Source organism: Carettochelys insculpta, chromosome 15 (genome assembly GCF_033958435.1).
Source record: "Carettochelys insculpta isolate YL-2023 chromosome 15, ASM3395843v1, whole genome shotgun sequence".
NCBI classification, from domain to species: Eukaryota; Metazoa; Chordata; order Testudines; family Carettochelyidae; genus Carettochelys; species Carettochelys insculpta.
In genome coordinates, this window is record NC_134151.1 from 38,046,441 (window position 1) to 38,072,167 (window position 25,727).

Consider the following 25,727-nt stretch of genomic DNA (forward strand, 5'->3'; position numbering starts at 1 on the left):
CCCCCACAGCGTGGCTTTTACTTCCACTGTGGTGCACATAAAAATTTATTCTGCACCTCCCTGGGAAAAAGTCTGTACATGGATGGAAAAGATTAGAGGGGACCAGGAATGTGAAACAACCTTGCCAACGTAAGTTTTACAGACAGAAGTCCTATTGTGGGCAGCACTATGCCTGCGGGAGACACCCTCCTCCTAACATGGCTACCGCTACTTGTTAAGGGTTGCTTTAATTATGGCAGCAGGAGAAAGTGGCTATATGGAAGACCCTCCTGCAGTTCAGCTGCAGCAGTACAACTGTGCTGCTCTAAGTTCTGTAGGGTAGATGTACGTTCTCCTATAAACAGTGTCACTGGATCTCTCATCATTTCGAAGGACAGGACCACAGCTCAAAGTCTCATTTGACGGACAACAGCACAACCTCATTCCCTTACTAATCAACACAGCTGATCGCTTTCTTTGATAGGATAACAAGCCTTGTGGATAAAGAGGGAGCCGTGGATATGGTACAACTGGACTTTAGTAAAGCATTTGAATTGCATGACATTCTCAGCAGCAAACTAGGGAAATACAACCTAAATGGGGATACTATCAGGTTGGGTGCATAACTGGCTGGAAAACCATCCACAAAGAGTAGTTATTAATGGTTCACAGTCAGGCTGGATGGGACTAACAAGTGGGGTTCCATAGGGGTCAGTTTGGGAGCCAGGTCTGTTCAGTATCTTCATCAATGACTTAGCTAATGGCATAGAGAGAATACATTTATCAAGTCTGCAGATGACTGCAATCCAGGAGGAGATGCAACTGCGTTGGAAGATAGTTGCCAGAATTCAAAGTGATCTATGCAAACTGAAGAAATAGTCTGAGGAAAATGGTATTAAGTTCAATAAGGACCAGTTCAAAGTACTTCACTTCGGGAAGAACAATCAATAAGTTTCACATGTACAAAATGGGAAGTGACCCCCCAGGATGGAGTACTGTATAAAGGAGTCAAAGGGGACCACAAGCTGAGTATGAGTTAACAGGGTGATGGTGTTGCAAAAAAAAGGAAACATGATTCCGGGATATAGTAACAGGAGCATTGTGAGCAATAAGTAATTCTTCCGCTCTACTCTGAGCTGAGTAGGCCTCTGTTTGTGTCCATTGTTGTGTTCAGTCGCGGGCACCACATTTTAGGAAAGATGTGGAGAAAATGGAGAGGGTGGTCCAGAAAAGAGTAAATAGAACAGTTAAAGAGCTAGAAATATGACCTCTGAGAGAAGATTAAAAGAACTAGGTTTATTTAGTTTCAAAAAGAGAAGACTGAGAGGGGACATGATAGCAGCTTTCAAGTGCCTAACAGGGTGTTACAAGGAAAAAGGGAGAAAAATTATTCCCCTTGGCCTCTGATGATAAGACAAGAAACAATGGGCTTAAATTACAGCAAGGGAGGTTTAGGTTGGACATTAGGAAAAATTTCCTCTCAGGGGGGCTGAGCACAAAAATAAATTACCTAGGGTAGTTGTAGACTCTCCATCACTGGAAATGTTTAAGAACAGGTTAGATAACTATCTCACAGGGATGACACAGATGGTGCTTGATCTTGCCGTGAGGAGGAGGAGACTGCACCTGATGATCCCTACAGGTCCCTTCCAGCTCTAGTATTCTACGATTCCATAACATGCTAAGCACGTGCCAAGTCAACGTCATGTTGACTGCCTGGCAATACCTGGCAGTCCCTTCTTTTACTTTTGCGATGTGAACACTGACTGAAAGTTACTCGTTGCCAGATGATTTTGCCTGTCACCTGATTAAATAAACCAAGTACTTTATCTTAAGGCTCCGATCTGGACTCCCCAGTCTGTGTTGTGTTGTTTGTCAAGCCCTTCCGAGATAATCTGTAAAGATCCCTGAATGGAGTCTTTATGAAAAGGTACGCCCCATTGCACGCTAGCAAGACTACGTTGGTGAAAGATACCTGCAGACACAGAAAAAAATTGGAAAGACTGTTGGGTTACCTTGGTGAGGTGGTATTATGTGATTAAAACCACTGACAATGTAAGCTAGCGATATAGTTAGTCACAAGAAAGAAACTTGTTCTGAAGGTCACACAGAGAAGAAGAGTGTGTCGTAACAAACCTAATAACCCTCAACTAATCCACTCCCCTGCCTGCATTCTGAAAGCTGCAAACCAGGGGCTGAGGATGCGGCAGAGTAGTGCTTAGGCACCCTGTTTCATGCAGACTTTTAAAGCTCTTCTTCAGGGAAGGAGAAGGGCAGCTGTCTCCTATGGAGCATCTGAGCTCCAAAAGCACAAAACCAATTTTCCCCTCCCAAGACTTCACAATTTGAGCAGCCTGAATCATCTAGCTCATGACCTAATGGAAGACTTGTTGCAAACAAGCTAGCATGGTAAACTTTTCCTCCTAATCATTTCTAATACAGGAGCGTCTGTGTTTTATTTTCTCCTTCTACCCACCAAAAAAGGCTGATGCTAACAAAACTCTCCCTTTCTTCCACATTAAGCCATTATGGTTTTTAAACAGTGATTAAAATAAATACATATTACTGGGGTTGCGTTGTAAGAAGATTCACATCATGGGCAGCAGAGTTTCCAAAGCCACTTAGCTTTTGAACTTTTCCACCTAACGTTCCCAAAGCATGGCACGTTTAGACAACGGGAAAGCCTAAAATGATAGAATTTGCAACTCTGAGGCATATATCAGAGAGGTAGCTGTGTTAGTCTGTAGCTTCAAGAACAACAAGAGTCTTGTGGCACCTTATGGACTAACAAATAAGTACTGCTGATACTGGTCCATTTCCACCTTGCTGAATAGACTGTCAGCTCTGGCCCTCCCTCTTACTGGGATCCCACTCTTTAAATACCCTTCTGAAACCACCCCCTCACTCATGCATCTGATGAAGCGGGTCTTTGCCCACGAAAGCTTATGCTCCAAAATATCTGTTAGTCTATAAGGTGCCACAAGACTTCTTGTTCTCCTAAGGTGTATATGTTGGTAGTCCTAGCAACGGTCAGACAGACACAGACGTGTGGGAGGAAATAGCTCCTGAAATCCCATTTTCAAACACTGCAGACTTGTTTTTACCAGTCAAAGTTTATCATGAGAAAAATTATAAAGTCAGTTCTGGAAAAAGGGGCCTACATATATGCAAATTACTTCTGCTGTTATGAGTAACACTTTTGCAACAGATCGCTCCAAAGCCAACTAGTCAAACTCAGTTAATCTCGGCTTTTCAGTCAAAACTGGATTTTTGTCACGTGGAAATAACTACAGTAAACCCTCAATTTAATGGATTGACAGGGAAGGGGGGTGTCAAATATGAGGTCAGAAGAACATGTGGCGGCTCCAGAGTGGGAGGTGGCAGCTCCTCTGGGCCATGGCAGAGGTAAATCCCTTAATTTTTGGGGGAGTTGGGGGGAATTTGGATTTTACAGACCCCAGCGCACTTTGGGAACAATGTGGTTGTCCATTGTTCCCGAAGTCTGTTAAATCAGGGTCCACTCTATTGTATATTCGAAGAGCCCAGTAATGTTATCTGCATCCTTGTAGGGCCACCTACACAAACTTCTGCACCGTAGAAGACATTTCAGCCTCCAGGCATGTCGACTTCCTGGGCTGTCTGTAATGGGAATCACGTTTTCGCTTCCCTTGGGCTGTTGAGAATGAAAGCTTTGTTCTACACTTTTAAAGACAGATGTATCGTGCACACGTTTGTTAATACTTGGATTTTTATGCCTTTTATATGAGAAACTCAGATTCATTAGAATTACATTGCTCACATAGCCCAGTAACTAAATCAGAGAAAGTGAGTCAGAGAGCTAGTCTATCAATAAAGACAGTAAAGGGAAAATTAATTTTAGGATGCGAAACTGTAAGGGTGGCAACTACAGGCATGTTGAGTTTTATGAACTGAAGTCTTGAAGACAACACAGACAGCACTCTCACTGAACCAAGGGACCTTTTCCCTGCTACAGGACTCTCAGATCCTTCCCCCAGCACGTTCCAGGAGAACCAGAGACAGAAGTAAAATATCCATCATTCACTGCACCAGCATTCTCAGTTCATCAGCTCTTTTAAATGAGCTGTTATTTGCTAGGCAAAACTTTTCACCCACACTAATCACATCTATGCATTTAAAATCCTTCTGTAGGTAAACATAAAAAATACTCTGTGCCTCCAGTGACTGACAGCACATTTTTGCTGCTTCAAGAGGAGTCAGAAGGCCATAGCACAGGTTAACATGCCAAAATTTGTCTTTACCACAACTAAGTAGGTTCATTTTGTTACACAAAAAGAGCAAGTGAAAGTAAAACTTTAACAATCAAGGAAACTGGGCACAGTGAATGTTTTAATTTAAAAGCAAAGTTGCAGCCCAAGGGAATGTGTTTATTAGTGAAGTTGTAGTAAATGAGCCTCCCAAAGATGGAACTACATCAAAAGACAGCATAGACCCAGTTGTCTCCATGGAAAAGAATGTGTCCTCTCTTACTGCTGAAAAAACTATAAATAGTAAGATGTTTAGGCCCAAGACATTTTTTAAAAAGTGCATGCAGAAGAAATTGGGAAAGGAATTAACAATGCCTGCCATCCCTTAGATATTTAAGGTGCACTTACCTATTAAGGCAGTCATGAAACGATTCATGGAGAGAGGTTCTAAATACATTGGCCCTTCATAGCCCGACTCCAGCTCACTCTTAACATAATCCCTAAGGAAAAAAACCCCAAAAGATTAAGACCAATCTAAGCCAGCCTGAAAGGTATTTTCTTCTTCATAAAACATGCACCTTTACTGCACACACTGTATTTAACAGACTGAAGTTACAAGGGAGATTTGGGGGAATAAGGACTATTTCACTTTTCAGCGATGTCTGTTTAAATATTTCCTTTCTGTCCATCACAGGTTGTGTCCTACTGGCTCCATTTCAAACAGCTTTATAACTGGAAGGATGAGAAAAAACATCCTTCCAATTCATCTGTGGGTGAAACTGCTGTCAGCTCTTTCTACTGAACGCTCATTTGTACCACTTTAAAAACTGACTCTTTAAATGTGAAAGTGTCAAATCATATTTGACTGCAAAAGGTCTACTCATGCTTAAAATTTGGGATCCAGCTTCAATACCTTGCTGAATCACAGCCTAAATGAACAAAACTACACGGACCACTCAAAATTCATATTGTAACAAGCAGGGCTCAGTTAAATCAGCGACAGTAGTTTTAACTTGGACATGCAACTCATCAATGGCATGTAATCCAAAGGTACCTAGTAAGACGGGCAGGTCAACAAAACATTTTACAAGAACTTCTTTACTTGAATCTATTATGTATAATGCAATAGTTCTCCTTGGTTCCTTTGCCTTATGATTCTCCTCTCCTATGGTATTCCAGCACTGCTGGTTTGGAGTGAAACATTCCATAAGATGTCATATATGGCTGCCTTCAAGAACTCCGACAAGTTGTTTTCATCACCTGCACAAGTAAATCACTTCCTTGTGTGGTGAATTGCAATTTCCTCAACAGCAATGAGAAGTCCCGTGGCACCTTAGAGACTAAATAGCATATTGGAGCATAAGCTTTGGTGGGCAAAGACGCGTTTCATCAGATGCATCTGACGAAGAGGTTCTTTGCCCACCAAGGATTATGCTCCAATAAATGTGTTAGTTATAAGGTGCTACAGGACTTCTTGTTTTTGTAGACACAGAGTAACACGGCTACCCCTCTGATACTTAATTTCCTCAGTTTAATATATGAAAAGCCAAGCGCTCCCTGCTTTAACCAATAAGAATGTGTTGCCACTGACTGAAGTATGCATGCAAGGAGACAGCAGCTTAAGATATCAGAAGTATGTGCTTCAAGACCAACAGAGCATTTAGGAAAAACAGAATCGAAGTTCTAGGAAAGCAGCCAGGTTTTGTTCTTCGCATACCACCTAGAAGGTGAACTCCTTTTCCACCCCTGCACTCCTGCCTCTGCATCTCATCTGATTTCGCTCCTCATTTTTGCTTTTTGATTCTATGGTTCATAGAAAACCATGGGGAAGCTGAACACCCCGGTCAGAGAGAGAATCTTGGTACAGTCTTTTGGGACTTAGGCACAATCTCTGATCTGGTCCATTTTCCCGCTGGTAGGGTGGGCTGCCTGCCATAGGCCCATTTTCGGGCTCCAAACCTGCTGAGGATGGTGAGGGACTGAGGTCTGCATTGCATCCTGCCCAGCATACCCAGTCTCTCCTACCCTGCCAGGTGGCCAAGATGACGCCTCCCAGAAAATGCACACTTTGCCCCCCGCCCCCTCCACACACAGCTGAGCTCCATAGCAATGGGGGCTGGTGTTTTTGTGGGGAGACAGGACAGTAAACCCTCCTTTTTGCCTCTGCTGCCAGTGACTGACAGGTCTGGCCCCACCCAGGCTGAAGTACTCATGGTAACAGATCTACAGAACTTTGCAGGAAGAACACAAACATTCAGCACCTCCAAATAAAAAGATATATTGGAACAACGTAGTAGGCGCTCTAGTCAAAGCAAAAGCAATATAACTGGTATCCCCATATCAACTGAAAGTCCTTCCCTACCATTCAACATAGAAAACCATGTGATTTAGTGCTAGTTATCCAATACATTCACTGCTGTAGACCAACCATACTTTGGGGTTCAAGCCTGTGCCAGTTAAACATGGAGAAACACTCTCTATATTCTTACTTGATAAACAAGTATCAGAGGGGCAGCAGTGTTAGTCTGTGTCTGCAAAAACAACAAGTCCTGTGGCACCCTACAGACTAACAGATTTATTGGAGCATAAGCTTTTGTGGGCAAAGACCCAATTTGTCAGATGTAGCTTTGCTCATGAAAGCTACTGCTCCAATAAATCTGTTAGTCAAAAAGGTACCACAGGATTCTCTTTGTTTTTACTTGATAAGTTACCTTTATCTACCATAAGCAATTCATCTCATATGCAAAAACACCCTAAAATTCAGAAATTAATCTCATCTAGTGAAACAAACACTTTAAATCTGTGACAGCCCTGCTTGCTCAACACAGGTTTTCAAGTATTATAATAGCGCCAAGTATGCTGAAATGGGCCTCTTCAGATGGTAACCTGCAACCAAAATGCAGGAGGATGGAGGCAAAATCTAGGGGATTGATTCTAGAAGGAAAACTTGTCCTTTTCCTCCCAACACCAACCATAACCAGTTCCCTTTCTCTTCTTCCAGTGGCGGTACTGGCGTTTGACAGGGTGTCTGTGTTGATCACCTCTTCGAGTCCTCAAAATGTCTCTTGGGTGGATTCTGATTCCTCCACAGTATATCTTAGGTCTTTGCCTGGCCCTGTCATGGATCTCAATATTATGGTCAATGCCAGGTCTCTTGCTCCTCCATTCACTCCAGTTCTGGCTCTGGACTTGGGAGCTGTCCTTGAAGGAGTGATGTTTTCCCTCCAGAATCCCTCTTCAGTTTTGGAGCTATGTTTGAACTCTGTCTAGCTGCATGAGCCTATGTCCCCTTTATCTGTGGGAACAGATCCCGGCTTTGTCCCCTGGGGTTTTAAGCGTTGAAAACTTCATCACCACCAAGGTAGCTGGTGATGAAGAGGTCAATGCCCGCTCTAGTGTAGGTCTCTCGTTTTCAGCTACTGAAACCTGGGGTATGATCTGCCCTTGAAGGAGGATGGTTCGATGTTGATTTATCTGGCTATGTCCCTGTAGTGGTCCTCACATCTGGTTTTGAAACGACCCACGTGGACTTCTCTAATTAATGTTGTGTGAGCTGAGCATCCCTGGATTTGCAGGCTCTGCAAGAAAAAAAAAACTTGCACCACACAGACCACGTGTAGCTCTCCAACGGCAGAATATGCACGGGCAATTATTAGGGTTACCATGTTTGACCTTTCGGGAGCGTATCTGCGTCAGTATCTACCAATTCCTGTTGCAGGAACACACTATACATATTATAACCATTAATACAATGTGAATTGGTAAATACTGATACAGATACACTCCCTCTCAGGGGTGTCCTCTTTTTTATATGGTAACCCTACGATTACCCCATATAAGAATCATGTGAAGGGAAGATGGGCAGGGTTTGGAATTCACCATGTGACATGGCGGTTAATGCAAGTTGCTCCTCCCCAATCAACACTCAAGACCACCACTGAGTAGGGGACAGGATTTTTGGGAACGTTCTTTCATTGAACGTGATAAGATGTCTTAACAAATTTAGCTGGAAAAACACAAATGTACACGTCTCTGAAAAGAGTAGCTGGTCAGACATTCCCTGGGTTATGCTGACCACTGTGGTGGTAAGAGGGAACTGAGGAAAGACTGCACCCTTTTGTTGCCCTGTGAGAGTACACAAAGGGGCACAGAGTGCATGCACAGCCAGGAGAGACACCGCTATTGCAGAAACACTCTTCTTGCACGCATGTGTACACCTGCAGTGAATCCACACTGACAGGCTCAAAGAAGATCTGATGGTTTCGTTTTTCTACTGGCTAAACTGCAACAATATTTGAAGGAAGATAATTTATATCATGAGGAGGTAACAGATCTGTAAAGGACTAAATCACAGCATTGTAGCACATTTTTAGTAAGTATTTACAGATTGGCAGAATCCTAATTTTATTCAAAATTAGCAAAACATCAAAAGCAGTGATTTTCTTATTAAATTAGCAGCACAAGCAGAATGATCTTCTGGCAGAGACATTCTGAAGAAACCATGAACAGCTGCAGAGTGTCACAAAGATGCTGATAGGACTGAGTGCGTGCACTTAATTTCGGTCAATTAGAGCTTTATAAAGCTGCAGCTTTTACTTCTCAATTCTACTGGGACAGGGTAAAAACAATTATTTTCTTACTAAATGAAAAGTCTCATATGATTTGTGTTAGAAACTAGGATATAAATATAAAGCTATGAAGAGATTTTCAGATTTCCTTCTGATGGGCATGCAGCTCTAGAGCCAAGCTAGGTTGGAAAGTTAAAAAAAGGAAGCCACTCACAACTGACTTAGGAATAACCTATATTTCTACACAGAGACAATTCAGATAGCACTTACATTTGACTTATATTTGTATGTCCTCACACATGCAAGAAAGGGTCTTCCATTTTTCACAAAGATGCTTTGTAGTCAAGTGTCATAACATACAGCGGCTATCTGAACTAAGTGGGTCATGCCACGATCACTTACTTTAGCCGATCTGGCTCCTCAGTGCCAAACAAGCTCACCAGAACACACCTCTAGGATTCATGTCTTAGGCCATATTAAAACAGATGAAGTTGCATGTAACATCGTTCACATTAATGTATTCCCTCCTCACTGGAGCCCCATAATTCTCAGTGCTGCCAGTTGTGGGATAGAACCACAGCAAAAGTAAGAATTATACAGGGTTCCTTTCTTTAATATAAGCACCAACTTCCAGCACTATTCATAATTTCCAGTGAAAGACTATAACAGCATGCTTTGTGTGAGAGGCTGATGTAACTGTGTATAAAATAGAGGAATATCTATTTTCCGTGAGGGGGCACATGAATCTGCCTCTCAGTATAACTTGCACAAGAACACAAAAACAGCCAGAGTGAGTCAGACCAATGGTCCATATAGTCTAGTATTCTGTTGTCCAACAATGGCCAATGTCTGAGGCTTCAAAGGTAATGAACAGAACAGGTCATCACTGGGTGACCCATTTCCCCTCATCTACTATGAGCTTCTGGCAGTCAGAAGCTAGTAACACTCAGAGCATGTGGCCTCACCCCTGGCTATCCTGGCTGAAGGCCACTGATGGGCCTATTCTTCAAATCAGCTCATTTTTTTTCAACCTCATTATAATTTTAGCCTTTACAACATTCCCTGGAAAGGAGTTCCAAAGGTTGACTATGTTGTATGAAGAGATACATCCTTTTGTTTTTAACCTTCTGCCTATCCGATTCATTGGGACCGTGTCTACACTGGACCCCCTAGAGGAACAAGGGTTCTTCCAGAAGTGGGGGGTTTCCTTCTGAAGGAACCCCATCTACGCGGTAGCTTTGGCTTTCAGAAAAGGCTCTTCTGGAACAGAGAGCTCATGGGAATGTGCAAATGGGGCTTGAGATATTTAAATCCATGCCTCATTTGAATGTCCCGCTTAGCTCATTAGCATGCCCCTTACAGAAGGGCAGGCCCGCGTAGACACGACCTAGGTGACCTGTAACTCATGTTATAGGAATGGATAAACAACAACACTTCCTTATTCACTGTCTTCACACCAGTCACTATTCTATAGACCTCTATCATACCCCTACACCTTAGTCATCTCTTTTGCAAGCTGAAAAGTCTTGTACCACTTCATATCAAAGCTGCTCCATATTCTTGCTCCTCTGTAACTTTTCCAATTCTAAGGTAGCTTTTTTGAGATGAGGTGACCACAACTGCATCCAGTACTCAAGGGTACACCAAAGATTTATACAGAGGCATTATAGTAATTTTTTGTCTTATTATCTATTCTCGATTTTATTATTGCTGTTATTTCATGGACATCCAGGATTTACCATGATGGTGACTGTTCTCATTAATCACATTCATATGTTTTATACGCTGTCAGAGCACAAAGTATCACCAAATGCTTTACAAAACAATATTGAATCAACCCTGAATACCCTTCTTCACATCACCCCATTTTACAGATGGGGAAGTGGAGTCACTGAGAAGTTACATGAGTTGCCCAAGGTCACACAAAAAGAGTAGATATCTGAAACCAGAGCCAGGAATAAAACCCAGACGTTATGACTCAGTCTGTTGCCTTTACCAAAAATTATTCCTGGAGTGGAAGAGCAGCTTTGGAAACAGAAGTTGTTCAGTGATTCAAAAATTCCAAAAGGCTGCACATAGTCAAGTCAGCTGATGTTAAGTAAATCCTGCTGTTTCCCATTTTAACTTGGTTGCAAACCACACTGGTTGCAATTCCCTAGTCTTACTTCCTCACCCATCTTAAACAGCATGACAGTTAATGAACTGCACTACATGCAATACCAAGTTATCAAAATAGGATTTGCTTTTAATTTGGGTTAAATATATTCAGCAACACCAAAAGACTAAATGAAAGATTTAATTTGGTTGGCTGTATCATCTCAGACCTCTCACTTTACATTTTAGCCTCAAACATATCCGGAGTGCTTATTTGTTACTGTAAGATTTATAAACAGAACTACTAATTTCTTACAATAGAATAAAAATATGAATACTCCAGTATTAATAATAGCTTTCAACACTATTACTCTACATTTGTCGCTCTCTCTATGGCTCTTTAGTCTAGGTTTTCTCCCTTATGGAGGCATCAGCAATTTGAAGGGAACAAAAAGTCTTGTTCTGGTGAAACAGAGATGTAGGCACTCGCTCTTCTTGGTCCAACAGAAATTATGTCCATCACTAACCCAATACATTTTCATATTAGAAGGGGGAGAAAACTGCTATAATAGCTAGGGAAGACTGATGAGGGATTTTAAAGTGAAGAGTCTATGGATCTGACAACTCCCACTGAAGTCAATGGAAAAAGATCAGGCCCTATACGTATTTTAACAAAAAAAAAAAAGAGAGGAAAAAAAAAAAATCAATGTCAAGCCTGTAACTTGTTTTCAGCATAAGGAAAGACAGGATATATTCCAGACAGCTAAAAAGACCCCCCTCTTCATGGCTACTACTGGCAAACTCGTAATTAAACTATTTTTCAAATTTGAAAACCAAGTCATGTGAAAATTGTCACACATTCTTACCTGGAGATCTGGTGCCCTGCATACAGCAGAAGTGCAGTCAAAAAGTACAGGTAGAGCTGAACCAGGTGTTGTCTAGGTAAGGTTAGGAGCACAACACTTAAGATGTAACCTGAAGCAGAAATAATAAGTTGAAAGGAAAGATCTGAAGCTTTTTAAACTCTTATGTTACTCCCACTTTTAGAAGTTAACAAAGCTGCTATCACTGTTACTGATTTTTTTTTTTTTTTTTTTTTTTTTTTTAAATCATGCCCGTGGACATAAGAGAGGAAAAACATGATACATTGATACTACTCCATTTACTGCTGTCAAGTTGCATCTCCGTATAACAGTGGTGAAAGTGAGCCATGACATTTCAGCAAAAGTCAAAGTCACCGCAAAACATGAAAACAAAGACAAGAGAAAGACTTCTGTCTCCAGGTTTCCTTCCTCCCATGGGCATACAATTAAGTGTAGACAAATTTCAGCACTGGCATAAAGAAGATGCCTTCATTGTAGGGAATACATATCAGTAAATACATCCAAGTTCACAAAATCATCAAGATACAACAATGTAAATACCCTTAAGCATTACAACAAGAAGTCCCGTGGCACCTTATAGACTAACAAATATTTTGGAGCATAAGCTTTCATGGGCAAAGACCTGCTTCATCAAATGCATAAACATTACATACACTTTTCAAATTCAGGCAAATTGTCTCTTGGTGCCATTTCAAACAAGGGCAAGTTCCAATGGAGCAAATTACATCGTTCTTTACCTCTGCGTGAGGTGTCCACTACAGCTGCTTCAATGGCTGTCTTTCATTTGTGTGACTTGAGGAAAATTCCCAGAGAATATACATCTTTATGGTTCAAGAATATACCCTGAATATTCGAGTGAATAGCTCAAAGCAAGAAACAAGAAGTCGGGTCTTCCTTTAACACCTCTTTCCATCAGGATGCCTAAATAAAGCAGATGTGGCAAAGACCACTTCTCCAGGGATTTGGTGATAACTACCTAATGTCTGGCATGCCCTGGTATTTCTCCAAAAGAGACTGTAGGGACAGAAAGCAGGAGTCCTATGCATGCTATATGGTATTCTGTTTGTCCTTTGTTTTCAGCTCTCTGTCACAGAGTGCAACATAGTGATCCTAATTTCAGAGGTTAATAACTTAACTGACAGGGACTAGAATCCATTCAGCAAGGATTTCCAAGCAGCCAAGATCAAAACATCCCCAGGAGGGCCCATCACAGATATACAGTAAATGCAATTTGTTCTAAAATATCATCACTCTACTTCACAAATTGCCTAACTGGTCACAACCTTTTAAAACTAGAGTAGATTATCCTGTTTTGAGCGTCGTAAAATAGTTCTCAATATAAAACAGTGCTGAGATTCTTGAAGGAGCTCAAAAACAACTAATGTCTTATGTCCCAATATCTAACAGAGAATAACCCCCAAACTAAGGCAAATATTTTTGGCGAAATATTCCAATTCACCTCAATGACCAGCTACTCAGTATTTCTTCTCCCCCATCCCCAGTGATTTCTCTCTACAAAGCTCTATTCACTGAAAAAGCAGCTGGCAGTCAGCCAAAACAAAACAAACCAAACAAAAGAAAAAAAAAAAAGTGTCACACCACAAAATAGCTAAATAATCAATAGTCCATTCAAGCATGTGAAAACTTCCTTTTCCCATGTAATGGTAGACAGATAAAACTTATTCACTTTTTTTTTTCAGCCTATATATGTAAATTGGAACTTGTAACAGCAGTTTATTACATTTTTCTTTATTTTGAGCTTTACGTTCAAATAAATGAAGCATTTGATGGTGCCTGAGGCCTGGCACTGAAACCACTTGTGCTTTGTATGAGCTATATACTTCTAATTAATAAAGCAAACAAATGTTCTTCTGTTTATTTCTTGGCTGAACAGAAAACAATCACATTTTGTCAAACACATGAACTGCAACCACAAGGACTGCTGGGCAACATCATTATTTAAGGAAGAACCCCATGCACTTAACTGTCATGTGTCACCCAAAGAACTAGCTGGAAGAAGGGTCCAACTATTTGGCACGCCTGGCTTACGCCCCACAGATCCAGCAGCAAGTTTTTGCTCTCTTTGGGATACACAAAACTAAGACAATGTGCAGTTTTGCACCCAGTATCAAGGTCAAAGAGGGGCACATCAGGTTACCAAAATTCCATCACCCACTTCAAAACACAGGTGTGCAGGTGATTTCAGCTGGAAATTTTATCCTTGTAAAAGCTGTTCACCTCTGCCAGTTGAGCAGGTGTCTGCTAAAAGTGCCTTGTGGTACCTATTTTATTACTTATTCAGTACTGAACAATCCAATCCAAACAAAAACAAGAAACAAGCATTCCTGTTCTCAAATCCTCCCTCGACTTGAGGTGACAAAAAGGTGCCAAAGCTCTCTAGTCTGGTTTGATTAATTCCTCCAACTCAGAATTTAGAGTTAGTGCTTTCTGTGGTGCTGCCCAATTAAGCTACAACCATGTCATTCCAAGATCAATATCCCACTTCTCCAAGTCTCACCTGAAAAACCCTCCCCTTCCACGTGAGCCCATGATTCGCCGTAAACCCCACATGCGTCTCCCTTCACCTGTGGGCGCAATCTTTCTGTGCTGTCACTACTTCAAGAATTTCTACTTTATCCTTTACCATTTTCACATTTCAATTTAAGAGCTGGAAACACGGCACAGAGTATGAAAGTCACCATATCACAAGTTTAGGGCTATAGCTGAACAGGGCTATAACGAACCCCTGTTGTGCCAGGATTTTGGAGAACATACTGTGCTTATTCCTTCCTTTGTGATCACATATCCAAATTAACAGTGGGGAAAAAAGACCCACAGACACCTCAATGAGGAGAAAAAAAAATTCAAGTGCAAATAAAAGAACAGACCACGAAAGGAGTTTGGAGACTCTTGGTTTAGAGGCCATAAACGACAACAGTCCTCTCAATACACTGAAACTGCTAAGCAAACCAGCAGACGTGAGATTGCTGCAGCAACTTTAGTGACGAATGCTGTAGCTCATAGATTCAGGCCAGAATTTGGACATTAACTCCTTATTTTTAAAGTGGGAAAAATATCCTGTACTTTCCTTTCATTATTTACAATTTTATTTTGGGACTTGAAAATTGGATATTTAAAAACCCATTGCATAACAATAGCCACATTTTTGCAGTAGAGGCCTCACTCCCAGAACCATGCCAACATCATCACCATTTGTGAATGGTGACACCTCTGACATACCAAAAAAACCACGAACATTTACTTGCAGACTGGCTTGTTATAATGCCAAATCATCAGGGCTATATTTCATTCCCTTGTCTTCAGAATACAAGTGCTAAACTTATGATGCAGAGGACACTCCGCTGCAAATAAAAATTAAAGGAGGTTAGACTGGTGATTAAAAGTACTGGATGTTGCCTTCTTAACAACAGACCCCAGTTTAAGAAATGCTACTTTACAATGTGTATCAACTGCATCTTCACTTTACAGAACATGATATTTATGAACCTCACAAATTTCCTCTCTTTTGGCATGGTTACATTTCAAATATATTTTGCCAATTTCCAAAAGTCATTTGAAACCATGGAAGGGTTTAAGTAGTGAATGGACACTTGCCCATAAGAGTCAGTTAAGGAGTTCCTAATCTTTCTCGTTTAAAACCAGAGCAGTGTATCTTAGTGGCTGGTTCTGCAGAGACATATCAAAGAATCATCGCCTCCATAAAAAAACCAGCAGCTCTTCATATTGGTTGGGAGGATGAGAGGAGTCCATATTTTACAGGACTAGGAAGTAACTGCACTGCAGCTTGGATTCGTTTCAGGAAATGCGTTTCCCAGGCCTAGCATATCTCTGCCCCTTATCTCACAGAGGAACTGATACTGTCCCACAACATCCTGTGACATTGAGTGATAGTACTGTGAACCACAGGACATGCATGCAATACAGCATGTCTTGCAACTGAGGCAAATGCAGACACAGAGGCTGTGTCTACCCTTGCATTCCTCTTCCGAAAGAGAATGCAAATGAAGGAAATCGAAAATGCAAATGAGGCACTGATTTACATATCGCGTGCTTCATTTGCAAAATCTCTTTTCAGAAAGATTCTTTCGAAGGAAACAAAGCAGTGTAGATGAAGTGCTTTCAAAAATAAACCCCACCTTCAAAAGAACCCTTCTTTCTGAAACAAAATAGCAAGAAGGGTTCTTTCGAGGACGGGGTTTATTTTCGAAAGAGCCCCATCTACACAGCTTTTTTCTTTTGAGAGAATCTCTTCTGTAAAAGCGATTATGCAAGTGAAGCACAAGATATGTAAATCAATTCCTCATTTGCACCCCTCTTTTGAAAGAGGAATTCAAGTGTAGAGTAGACACCCAGAGTGACAGCAAACAAGGACAACTCAACTGGTGGTCTGTAGCGAACACTTGTGTTATGCTAAAAGAAGAGGACTAACTCACAAAAACCTGATGCAAGAGTAGACTGCAGAGAAGTCAGTCTCGTTGTCAGAGACTTACGCAGCTTAGTCTGTTTATTTTATCCAGGATAAGGTCAAGAGGTGACTATCTATCTGAGGAAAAGGTTTCTCAAGCTCCTTTTATTCTAGCAGAAAATATGAAAATGGTTAGAAGATGACAAGACAAACTTCAGTTTAAAAATAAGGCACAAATATTTAACAGTGATGTAATGCACCACTGGTACAATGTACTTTGGGATGTGGCAGATCGTCTTATCATTTGAAGTCTTTATAGGTAGACTGGATGTCTTTCTAAAAGATCTAAATGGTCTGAGGTAAACAGGATGAAGTTTAATAAGGACAAATGCAAAGTGCTCCACTTAGGAAGGAACAATCAGTGTCACACATACAGAATGGGGACAGACTGTCTAGGAATGACTACAGCAGAAAGGGATCTCGGGGTTAGTGTGGACCACAAGCTAAATATGAGTCAACAGTGTGATGCTGTTGCAAAAAAAGCAAACATGATTCTGGGATGCATTAACAGGTGTGTTGTGAACAAGACACGAGAAGTCATTCTTCCGCTCTCCCCTGCACTGGTTAGGCCTCAGCTGGAGTACTGTGTCCAGTTCTGGGCACCGCAGTTCAAAAAAGATGTGGAGAAACTAGAGAGGGTCCAGAAAAGAGCGACAAGAATGATTAAGGTCTAGAGAATGTGACCTATGAAGAAAGGCTGAAAGAATTGGGCTTGTTTAGTTTGGAAAAGAGAAGATTGAGGGGAGACATGATAGTGGTTTTCAGGTATCTAAAAGGGTGTCATAAGGAGGAAGGAGAAAACTTGTTCTTCTTGGCCTCTGAGGATAGAACAAGAGGCAACGGGCTTAAACTGCAGCAAGGGAGGTTTGGGCTGGACATTAGGAAAAAGTTCCTAACTGTCAGGGTGGTCAAACAGTGGAATAAGTTGCCAAGGGAGGTTGTGGAATCTCCATCACTGGAGATATTTAAGAACAGGTTAGATAGATGTCTGTCAGGGATGGTTTAGACAGTACTTGGTCCTGCCACTGGGGGAGGGGGCTGGACTCGATGGCCTCTCAAGGTCCCTTCCAGTCCTAGTGTTCTATGATTCTATGATCTGCTACAGCTCAAATCAGAAGTTATGGGCTTGATGCAGAAATTTACTGGGTGAGCCTCTACAGATGGTGCCATGCAGGAAAGTCATACTGGCGACTCAGTGATTTCTTCTAGCCTTAACATCTCTGCATTTATTCCATTAACTGAACTCATTGAAAAACAATAGAAATAAACCATTCTCCTCTTATTTCTCCTTGAAACTCCAGCTGGACCACCATGAACAAGTCCTTACCAGGGATTTTCCTAACTGATGGACACAAATCTATCCCCTTCTGATTTTCTAACAGAGAAAGCTGAAAACTACGTGCAACGTCACATAGCATCTCCACTGCTGAGCAAGAAAATCTCCGACACTAGAAATAGCCTGGAGGCACAATTCATGAAAAATTCTCAAAGCTGAAATAACCCACGCTTCCAGCCACTAAGACTAGATATTGCCAAAATCCATATTGGTAGTCTCTACCAGCCAGCAAACAACAGTAGGAACAGGGGGTAGCTTTTTATGCATGCTCCTGTGTTAACTAATACTTCAAAGCCTGCGCATGCGGGATTTTAAAATTTAACACACTTACAGGGAGCCAAGATCTTTGTAAACAATACCAAAGAATGTCTTCAAAAAGAATCTAGGCAAGAGTTCAGTAGAGTAGAGAACCACAAATCAGCTCACTTATGACCAAAGTAATATTTTGGCAGATGGCCACAAATCTAGAATCAATGTACTTTATCTTTAAAAATATCAGGGCAGGCTGCCCAATCAAATATAATTAACCTGAAACATTTGCGCAGCTCGAGCTAGTACGTACACGTTTTTCTCTCTTGGTATCATCAGTTGCTTTGCACAATGCAGAAAATAGTCTGACAAATGACACATGAGCCTGCAGATATGCAAAACAAATCATCAATTTCATAAATCGGGGGTGGTAAAGTTTTTTGGGTCAGGGGCCACTGACCCCAGGGAAAAAAAAAAAAAAAAGAATCATAAAAATAAGAAAAAAATCCTGCAAACCCCCCACCCTCACCCATGTGGCCCATCTGAGACAGCTCACTTGCCTCATGCTTTAACACCATGGGCAGAGGGTGGAGAATAGGGGACAAGATCTCCTGTAAGGACAGATTAACTCTTCTGGGGGCCCAAGGTGGGACCAAAAACGTTCAGTGTGCTGGAGGAGGCTGCTGGGAAGCAGATGTGGGGTAGTCTGGGTGATGGAGGGTACTTACCATTGTGTGCTGCCCCCTCCCGCAGCTGGTGGAAGGACAGCATGCAGAAATTCTCCTTAAGAGGAATTCCAGCCAATCAGAGCAACAGTGGGGCAGTACCTGGGAAAGGAAGGGAGAAAAGCCTATCCGGGCATCGGTACACTGCCATTTCCCCAGCTGGTGGAAGGGGAGGAGCACCATAAACTGAGCCATTAGCTTAGCACAGTTGTCACTTCCATGATGGTCAATTGGCTCATTATTGAAAGAATCAAGTGGCAAGTACCCTAATTATGCAAGGGAACAATTACTACTACAAAATGAATTGCACATCTCTGATATTGCAGGGATCTTAACAAAACATGATTAAGATAATCAAAAGTAATAGAATATAGAGATTTCTTTGGTTTCTAAAGCGGTCACACATTAAGCTTTCAAGAAGCAAGTAAGAGCTAAATTTTGCATTTAAGTTTTAAGTAGCAGTTTGGACAACCATGTTGATTCTGACCTTGTTGGATGATTCAGAAACTATGTTATCGGTATGCAATTAAAGTATTATAGGTCTGCTCATTTTACAGAATTACACCAAGATAATATTTTGAAAAAGTGCATTTAAAATGAACATACAGCTTGAAGTGCACCGACAGCGGGGAACTCAATATATGCAATGATTCTGTTAACTGGGTATTTAAATTAACACATGTTGCTGCATTCTGGAAATGAACTCCAACTGTCACAATAGCCATGAAAACGCTAAAGGGTTACAAACATTCAAACTCTCATTTTAAAGAGCGTGTCTTTGTTATGAAGGTGTTAAAAGCATCAAGTATCAGCAATGTAAATGCCTAAACCTCATGATGGCAATCACTCGTTGCCAAGTATGATCCTCTTCCATGGCACTTGTGGATCCTCAGGCGGCTGATGACGCCTGTCCTTGAACCACAAGTTCTACTGCAGTGAGGACAGAAGTGTCCAGGTACAGCAGGAGGCTGCTGACCATGACCGGAAGCCCGTCTCTCCTTCCTCTTGTGCCTCTTACCCTGCATTTTGAACTTGCTGAGGAGGACATCACCACGCACTACATCCCTCTGGTTTGAGCGACCCTGGGCGAGTGTCTCCCAAATGGTGCCAGTATCGCACTTCTTTAAATTATCTTTCAGCCAGCCCTTATAACGCTTCTGTTGTTCTCTCATGTTACAGTACTCTTCCTTCAGTGGAGGGAAGAGGACCGGAGAGGTGATGGTTTGGCATCAGGACAACGTGACTAGTCCAGCGGAGTTGCCGATAGATGATCGTCGCTTTGATACTGGTGCTCTTCACCTCTTCCAGAACACTAGTGTTGGTGCATCAAATCTCCCATTTAATCTTCAACATCTTGCGAAGGCAGCACTGGTGATGCTTTGAGGACTTGCAAGTGATGGCTGTAGGCCAGAAGGGTACTTTTATTGCTGGTTTCGTATTTCTCATGGAATAACTGCCACAAGCTTTGGGGGGCATCTGTCCTATTGCTTGGTAGAGTGAGAATACTGAATTCAGGACAATTGTAACCCATGGAAGCAAGGTGACAAGAATATCTGCAAATTAGTTCTGTCATTCGCTTCTGCAAACCCTGCCTGAACTTGAAAGCAAAGATACCTAAATAAATGTACATTTGCTTCTCTCACCCTTTACATGTTGGGAGAAATTCTGTCCGGAGTGGATTAATTCCACTTCCCCTCTCAGCCCGGTGCTGGGGAGAGAATAAATTGCACAAGCGGTAGACATTGCTCAGAGGAGGCAGATAAGTCTGGACAGTAAATTCACATTAGCCTAGGCATAAGGAGGTGAAAAATGGCACAGCAGCATCTGATAACAGCAAGTTCAGAAGCCTTCTCATCCCTCAGCCCTCTACACAAATGTAGTATGTGCAGTATTGACTCTTCATTCACCTAATACAGTAAACTCTGTCTTAAACAGCACTCCATCATCTGAAACGCTCAAATAAACAGCATTTTAACCAAAAGTAATGTTAGTTATTTTTTCCATACAGTGAAAGTAAATACAAATAAACATAGGAAAATACAGTAGATGTTTACAGTGTACAATACTACTATTGGTAAATAAAGTACTCTGCATACATTTTTGTTTGTTCTTAATATCTAATTTTTTTTTTTTTTAAGTGTTAATCAGTGTACTCTACTATCCAGAATATCTGAATATCCAGCAAACTCCTGTTCCTAGGGCTGCCGGATATGAAAGAGTTTACTATACTACTGGCTGAGTGATTAAGGTATTAATGACAGTTCGGGAAGGTGCCATTACATGATGTTACTTTGCCACAAATCTATATATTCCTCTTGTCTAACAACTTAAAAACTCTTATCACTGACTGCATCTATTCCAGGACTTAAGATCTGGACAACTAAGAAGTGACCTTTGGATAGAACGAAATCATTCCCTGATCCACTATGAAGAAAGCAAGTTCACCCGTAAGAAAATAAACAGGAGCTACGTAATGCAATTTGTGAGTAGGCTATTTTAGTGCAATAATGACCATAATTCAGAATCACACCGATTACAGATTAGGGCGCTAGACAGTGTTTGCTGTAAGCCACGCATTTGGGTCGTGACCCAGGGGAGAATCAAATGCCACACAGCTGATTAGCAGAATGCCCACAGCCTCCAGCATGTGTTCTATAGGTGATGTACATCCACACATGCCTGAGCGTGCATAAAATTTATTCAGCAGATGGCTGGAAGAAGTTAGTGGGAACATTGGCTCCAGACAATAGCTATTCTCTTATCTCAGCAAATTACCTATTTGCTAGTCAGCATGCTACAGGTTTTCTATCACATCTCAGATGGGTCTGTATTAGGAGGTTCTACGGTCAATTTTAAAAAAAACTCTCTGCCTACACCCCAGCACTCAATAAGTCGATTCTAATTGGCTGTAATGCTGAGTTCCGTACTGCTGACTTCCCAATGAACTTATTTGAAAAAACTGAATTTGCAATGTTGAGCTAAAACCATGTAGATTAATCAGGGTTAAAAAAAATCAATTTTACTAGTCACGGAAACTGTCCCACAATGCCCCTCAAGGTGTCCTTCAGGTGAGCAGGAAGTAGGAAGCCCAGCATTTTGAATCAATTTATTTATGTTTAGCATGGCGATCGCCTCTAGCTACTTTACTCAGCACCAGCACAGAGCCATCAGGAGAGCCAGGGTCTCAGTTCATCTTGTGGGCTAGCTCCTGCCGCAACACAGCATATGGCGGCCTGCTGGTAAGGACCAGAGAGCAGTGCACGAGACAGTGCGGTGTCATGTCCTGCATGGGGTGAAGGCTTCTTCCCTGCACAGAATATAGCAGGAAAGGTAAATTTTTTTTTTCAGCACCTCACCATGTGATTAACCCTCCCCTGGAGCCATGCAGCAGGCCAGCCCCTGCCCCCGCCCCACCACACCATGTGGCGGCTAGGCTGTGGGGGTCATGCTTGTGTGAGAGGTCACGAAACCTTTTTTCTGCAAATCACATTTGTACAGGGGCAGCCCCCCTGCCCCACCCCACAGAGGTGCCATAAAGTTGGGAGTCTATCCCCCACCCAACCATACCATATGGCTCCAAGCACACCATACCATGAAGACTCCAAAGGCGGGAAAGATTTCTCGGGGGCTGGCTGTTGCCAGGGGTGGTGTTTGGTGCCTCATGCTAACAGGAGCTTCTCTAGAGCCCCTGACTCCAGAGGTTTGTGGGGCCGTCCCTGGCCAAAGCTGCCTTGTGGGCTCCCCCCTCTGCCATCTTCCCAAAGTGTGTGGTTTGGGGAAGCTACAAGGTCTCTGTGGTTTCCTCTTCATTGTATTTCACAAGAGGAAAACAGAGACCTGGAGAACAGACACCGTAATTTATGGGACAGACAGCTCCCTGACTTGGAATCCCAGGGCTGGAAGGGAACTCAGGAGGTCATCTAGTACAGCCCCCTGCTTCAAGCAGTAGCAACCCCAACTAAGTCATCCCAGCCAGGACCTTGTCAAGCCGGGACTTCAAAACCTCTAGGGATGGAGAATCCACCACCTCTCTAGGCAACACATTCCAGTGCTTCACCACCCTCCTGGTGAAGTAGTTTTCCTAATATCCAACCTACAACTCTCCTTCTGTAATTTCAGACCATTACTCCTTGTTCTGCCATCTGACACCACTGAGAACAGTTTCTCACCATCCTCTTTAGAGCTCCCCTTCAGGAAGTTGAAGGCTGCTATTAAATCACCCCTCAGTCTTGTCTTCTGTAAGCTAAACAAGCCCAAATCCCTCAGCCTCTCCTCATAGGTCATTGCTGCCCAGCCCCACTGAAGGCAAGAGAATTTCCAGGTTCCTGAAATGTTCAGGGACAATTGTAGCCTGAGCACCTTTCCCAATCGTTTTGTCTCCTGTACAGATTTCTCAAGGTGTTCTTTCCTCAGGGGACCACTGAGGTTCCTGTTAGCATGGCACACATACCTGGAGAACAGACACCCTAGTAGGTGGGATTGACAGCTAGCTCCCTGCCCAGTGAAAGGTGTTCTTCCCCCAGGGGACCACTGATTTTTCAACAAGGGAAGAGAGCCTTACCACTAGACAGAGAGGCTCTCTGTCTTCCCTCTTCTTCTTCTCAGTGATGCTAACCACTGCACACTAATGCTCTCTGGGATTTCCCAGTTCTCCTTATCTCCTTCTGAAAACTGGCCATTTGGCTCCAAAAGGAGGGGAATGAGGGCAATGCACTCTGGGAAGATGACAGTGGATGCTATCAGGGCACATTTGGTTAAAAGGTGAGAGAGTCAGACGACTAAAAGAATATCTCACTGGGTAAAGAGACTTCTGAAAAATGGCCATTTGTTTCGAGGGCAATGCAGTGTGTGAAGATGAAACCACACTCCCACAGCCACTTGCAGGGAATTTTCTCTCCTGTAATGCAGCCGCAAAAAAACTCAGAATGCAATGAGGTTCAGAGAACTGTGGGATAAGTTCTCACAATGCACTTTGGCAACAGTCGAACTTTGGCAATTAGTGTGGGCTGAGAAAGGAACACCTTGAGAAATCTGTACAGGAGCCAAAAGGATTGGGAAAGGTGCTCAGGCTACAATTGTCCCTGAACGTTTCAGGAAACCTGGAAATTCTCTTGCCTTCAGTGGGGCTGGGCAGCAATGACCTATGAGGAGAGGCTGAAGGATTTGGGCTTATTTAGCTTACAGAAGAGGAGACTGAGGGGTGATTTAATAGCAGCCTTCAACTTCCTGAAGGGGAGCTCTAAATTAGATGCACTAAGTTGATTCTGTGGGCAGGTGCAGACACTCAATGTCAACTTTATAAAATCCAGTGGTACAGATTCGGCTGATAAATTCAACCATATTTCTTAGTGTAGAAACAGGGTCAGTTTGTGGAGGCTGCTGCTATGTCTTTAATCAAGAAAGAGCAAACAGAAGTAAGTAGCTAACAACTCAGTCACAGGAAGATAAACTTGCTGATTCTGACAGGAACATCTAGTGCTGTTGGAAACAGCTGGCTGATGTGAGTTAAGCCTGTGTTAGCAAATCGCTTCAACTTAGCACAGTTTTGCTCCCAGTAAGACTACTGTAACTTAGTTAAAATAAATAGTCTTTTAAAATGTACAGTAAAAACCTTTTAAATCAAATTATGGCCTGAGAAGAAAAAGAAACTTTGGGAAGAAACTTAATTGAAGCCTCTTCTAAAAGGCCTATTTCTTAGCACAGGTTTGTGTTCTGTTAATATACAGGTGCCCTCGAGAACCCAGAATAGTTAAGTACTTTGCAAACAGGTTCACCATATTCTGCCGCTCCAGCAACTGAAGTTACACAGTCTCCCAACAGGTACAGTAATGTACTTTTATGGGAGGGGATGAGTACCAATAAGCCATTGACCAAAGCTCTACTGAGACTTGCAGTGACCCCGTATATGACAGGCGTGTGGTGGAGGGGTGGCAGACTGGGTTCCACAAGCCTCCACTGTACTACAGTCTTGTATTAGAAAATGTTACTTCAGTGTTCCTTACATATATGTGCAGTACATGTTAAACCTTTACCAAATGATTTTACTTTTCCTGATTTTACACAAAGGAATGACAATGACCTGGGGCAAGCCAGATAAGTTTGCCAGAAAGGGAAAAAAAAAGTCTTAATAGAGTGATCAATACTTTTCTTTCCAGCAAATCACGTGTATAAAGGCCTAACCGTTAAAAGAGCGTATGATGGATTACACGTGACTGTAAACACACGTTACAGGGGCAAGCAGTGGATGTGGTATATCTTGACTTTAAAAAGACTTTTGATATGGCCTAGCATGGCCCTCTCATAAACAAAACAGGGAAATACAACCTAGATGAAGCAGTAACAACATGAAGACAACAATTTAAATGTGAAAGTATTGCTTGACTATTACTGTTGTAAGATGCAAGAAGGATGAAGTAAAGACAAAAAGGGGAAGAAAAGCAAGATGCCATCATTTTAGTGTTTAAACAGGCAAGCTGTAATACTGTACAAATTACCATGGAGAAAAACTGTTTCAAAGATATCATCAAGTATATTTCTCAAAAAATTAATTCTCTCTAAGATCAGTTTGTAATATAAAAGCAATTACAAACTAAAACACTTGAAAATATTCATTGCACATGAATGTTTATTTGCACGAGCGTCACCATTTGCATTTTAAATGTACAGACTGTAACCTGTTCGTAAGATGGGGACTGTCTGAATGCCTGGTTGCAACTTGATTTAGTTGTAAGTCAATAATACCCTGACACTGTAATCCCTCATGTACCTTGAATTTCGCGTAATTCGGGGAGGGCTTGGGTTGGGGCCCGGGGGGGGGTTAAGCCTGGGGACAGTTAGAGTGATGGGGTGGTGGGAGGGTGCAAATGAGCTGGGGCTTGCAGAGGGCTGGACCCAGGCAGCAGGGGATTGGAGAGGGGGTTGAGCCCGGCCAGGGGGTTGGAGCTGGGTTGAAGCTGGAGCCCTGGGTGCTGGTGAGAGTGAGTTGGGGCTGTGGGGGATTGGGAGCATTGAACAGGATGAATCAGGGCAGGGGGAGTTAGCTGAGGTGGGCTTTACAGCCTCATGCACCTGCAGCAGCTGACAGCTGGAGCCCCACGAGCGCTGGTGGCTGACAGCCCAGCATATGCTGGGGAGGTGTCAGCTGGGGACGGGGCAGGGATTGAACGGGGGCGGCAGTAGG

At 42.4% G+C, this 25,727-nt stretch overlaps 1 protein-coding gene across 2 annotated transcripts in view; it reads right to left on the reverse strand.

Moving 5' to 3' along the window:
* The window catches only part of RNF145 (ring finger protein 145), a 68,181-nt gene that overhangs the window by 22,866 nt on the left and 19,588 nt on the right, over positions 1-25,727 (reverse strand). The window contains exons 1-3 of one of the 2 annotated variants that reach the window (XM_075009541.1): positions 18,551-18,634; positions 11,734-11,842; positions 4,614-4,705 (exon numbers count right to left, since the gene is read on the reverse strand). In XM_075009541.1, coding sequence (XP_074865642.1) covers positions 4,614-4,705; positions 11,734-11,842; positions 18,551-18,593 — 244 coding nt within the window. In that variant the 5' untranslated portion in view covers positions 18,594-18,634. Of the gene's footprint in view, positions 1-4,613; positions 4,706-11,733; positions 11,843-18,550; positions 18,635-25,727 lie in introns of those variants that run through there. The other variant, XM_075009540.1, reaches the window with a different exon arrangement.